Source organism: Austrofundulus limnaeus, unplaced genomic scaffold, assembly GCF_001266775.1.
Source record: "Austrofundulus limnaeus strain Quisiro unplaced genomic scaffold, Austrofundulus_limnaeus-1.0 Scaffold358, whole genome shotgun sequence".
NCBI classification, from domain to species: domain Eukaryota; kingdom Metazoa; phylum Chordata; class Actinopteri; order Cyprinodontiformes; family Rivulidae; genus Austrofundulus; species Austrofundulus limnaeus.
The window spans coordinates 632,578-634,306 of record NW_013952760.1 but is presented as its reverse complement, the minus strand read 5'-3'; the positions used below and the strand labels follow the sequence as shown (position 1 = coordinate 634,306).

Here is a 1,729-nt window from a genome sequence, read left to right as displayed (position 1 = left end):
CACCTGTCTCTCACTTGTCTCTCACCTGTCTCTCACCTGTCTCTCACCTGTCCCCCACCTGTCCCTCATCTGTCCCTCACCTGTCTCTCACCTGTCTCTCACATTTCACTCAACTGTCTCTCACCTGTCTCTCACCTGTCCCCCACCTGTCTCTCACCTGTCTCTCACCTGTCTCTCACCTGTCACTCACCTATCTCTCAAATTTTACTCACCTGTCTCTCACATTTCACTCACCTGTCTCTCACCTGACTCTCACATTTCACTCACCTGTCTCTCACCTGTCTCTCACCTGACTCTCACCTGTCTCTCACCTGTCTCATGTCTCCTCAGCAGCAGAGGTGGACAGTCAGGACAGCAGCATTATGACGGACGCCGACGACACGCAGCTCCACACGGCTGAGAGCGACGATGTCCTTTAGCCCCGCCCCTTGTCTTTGCCCCCAGGATTTCCGTTGCTAGGCAATATGCTGATGGAGAAATGTTGAGTTTAGCTCCACCCAGCCCCTCCCCTTTTATCCCCTGACTGGCTGAAACGGACTGCTGCTGATCTTAAGCCCCGCCCCCTCACCTTCTGACATCACAGCTGTTTTTTTTTTATTGTTCTTTTTATTTTGTTTGTTTTGTCCTCCCAGAAATAAACCAATAAAAACTTGTAAACTTCACAAACTGCTGCCTTTTTTCTTTTGTCAGCTTAAACTTAACGTGTTTCTGGATGAACCTGAACACAGAAAATCTGTCACATGACTTCCTGTTCCTCTTCTTACCTCATTAAGCCCCGCCCCAAGCAGTTTGCTCCAGAACAAGGAGCTCACCTGTGGTTCTTCTGAGGTGAGTAGAATTCAAGTGTCCGTGCTTGGACGTGTGGGGTCACCATTTAYTCACCGTTTGTTCACAGGAGAACCGTTTCTAATGTGAGAACTTKAAAGTGCCTGTGACATGCAAATCCATGAAGTACAACAAGTCGAAGAAAACATCTTTATATTTAAGAAACTTGGCATAATACACGATGTTAGCCTTTATGTCACATAACGGCATATTTTCTTCTGAACTTGGCTCACCTGAAGTAAAACAGGAAGTGACATCAAAAGGGAACCTTTGAGAAAGAAAACTCCCTGGGTTTTGTTCACTGAAACATGATTTGAACTCTTTTTTTTCTCATTYCTCTATGATAGTGATAAAAATCATAAACATCAGATTCTTCTCTACAGTGTGTTGTCTTTGTAGCAACGTTCTGTTCACGTTCAGACATTCCTCTTTGACATCACTTCCTGTTATTTCACGAGAATATCTCAAACTGTTCGTCTCAGCAGCATAAAATCTTTTTTACAATTTGTTACCAATGATATTTTTTTCAAAAATGCATTCATATTTTTATAAAATTTSATGTCACAAACACTTTCATCTATGATCCAATTTCTTTATTTATTCGCTTAAATACTTCAATTGTTTAATATTTGRTGTTTGACTTTTAGAACCCATAGATTCACAGAAAATAAAATTGTAGATCCAAAGTGATTACCAAACAGCTGCTAGTCAGAGTTGTAAAGTAACTAAGWACAAATACTTCTTTACTGTACTTAAGTAGGATTTTTGGGTATCTGTACTTTGCTTGAGTAATTATATTTCAGCCTACGTTTTACGTATACTACTTACATTTTTAAAAAAGACAAGAAGTAGAAAGTTGTTACTTTTATTTCCTTTTTGCTTGTTTTCATTCCAGCTTGTTATT

General features: G+C 40.9%; 1 protein-coding gene across 1 annotated transcript in view; it reads left to right on the top strand.

The window, feature by feature from the left end:
- cdc27 (cell division cycle 27) overlaps window positions 1-627 on the top strand; it is a gene marked incomplete in the record, with an annotated part of 21,724 nt that extends 21,097 nt beyond the window's left edge. Inside the window, 1 exon segment of the mRNA XM_014023172.1 lies at window positions 331-627. Within this exon segment, the coding sequence (XP_013878626.1) occupies window positions 331-419 (89 nt within the window).
- Between the last annotated feature and the right edge of the window lie 1,102 nt (window positions 628-1,729).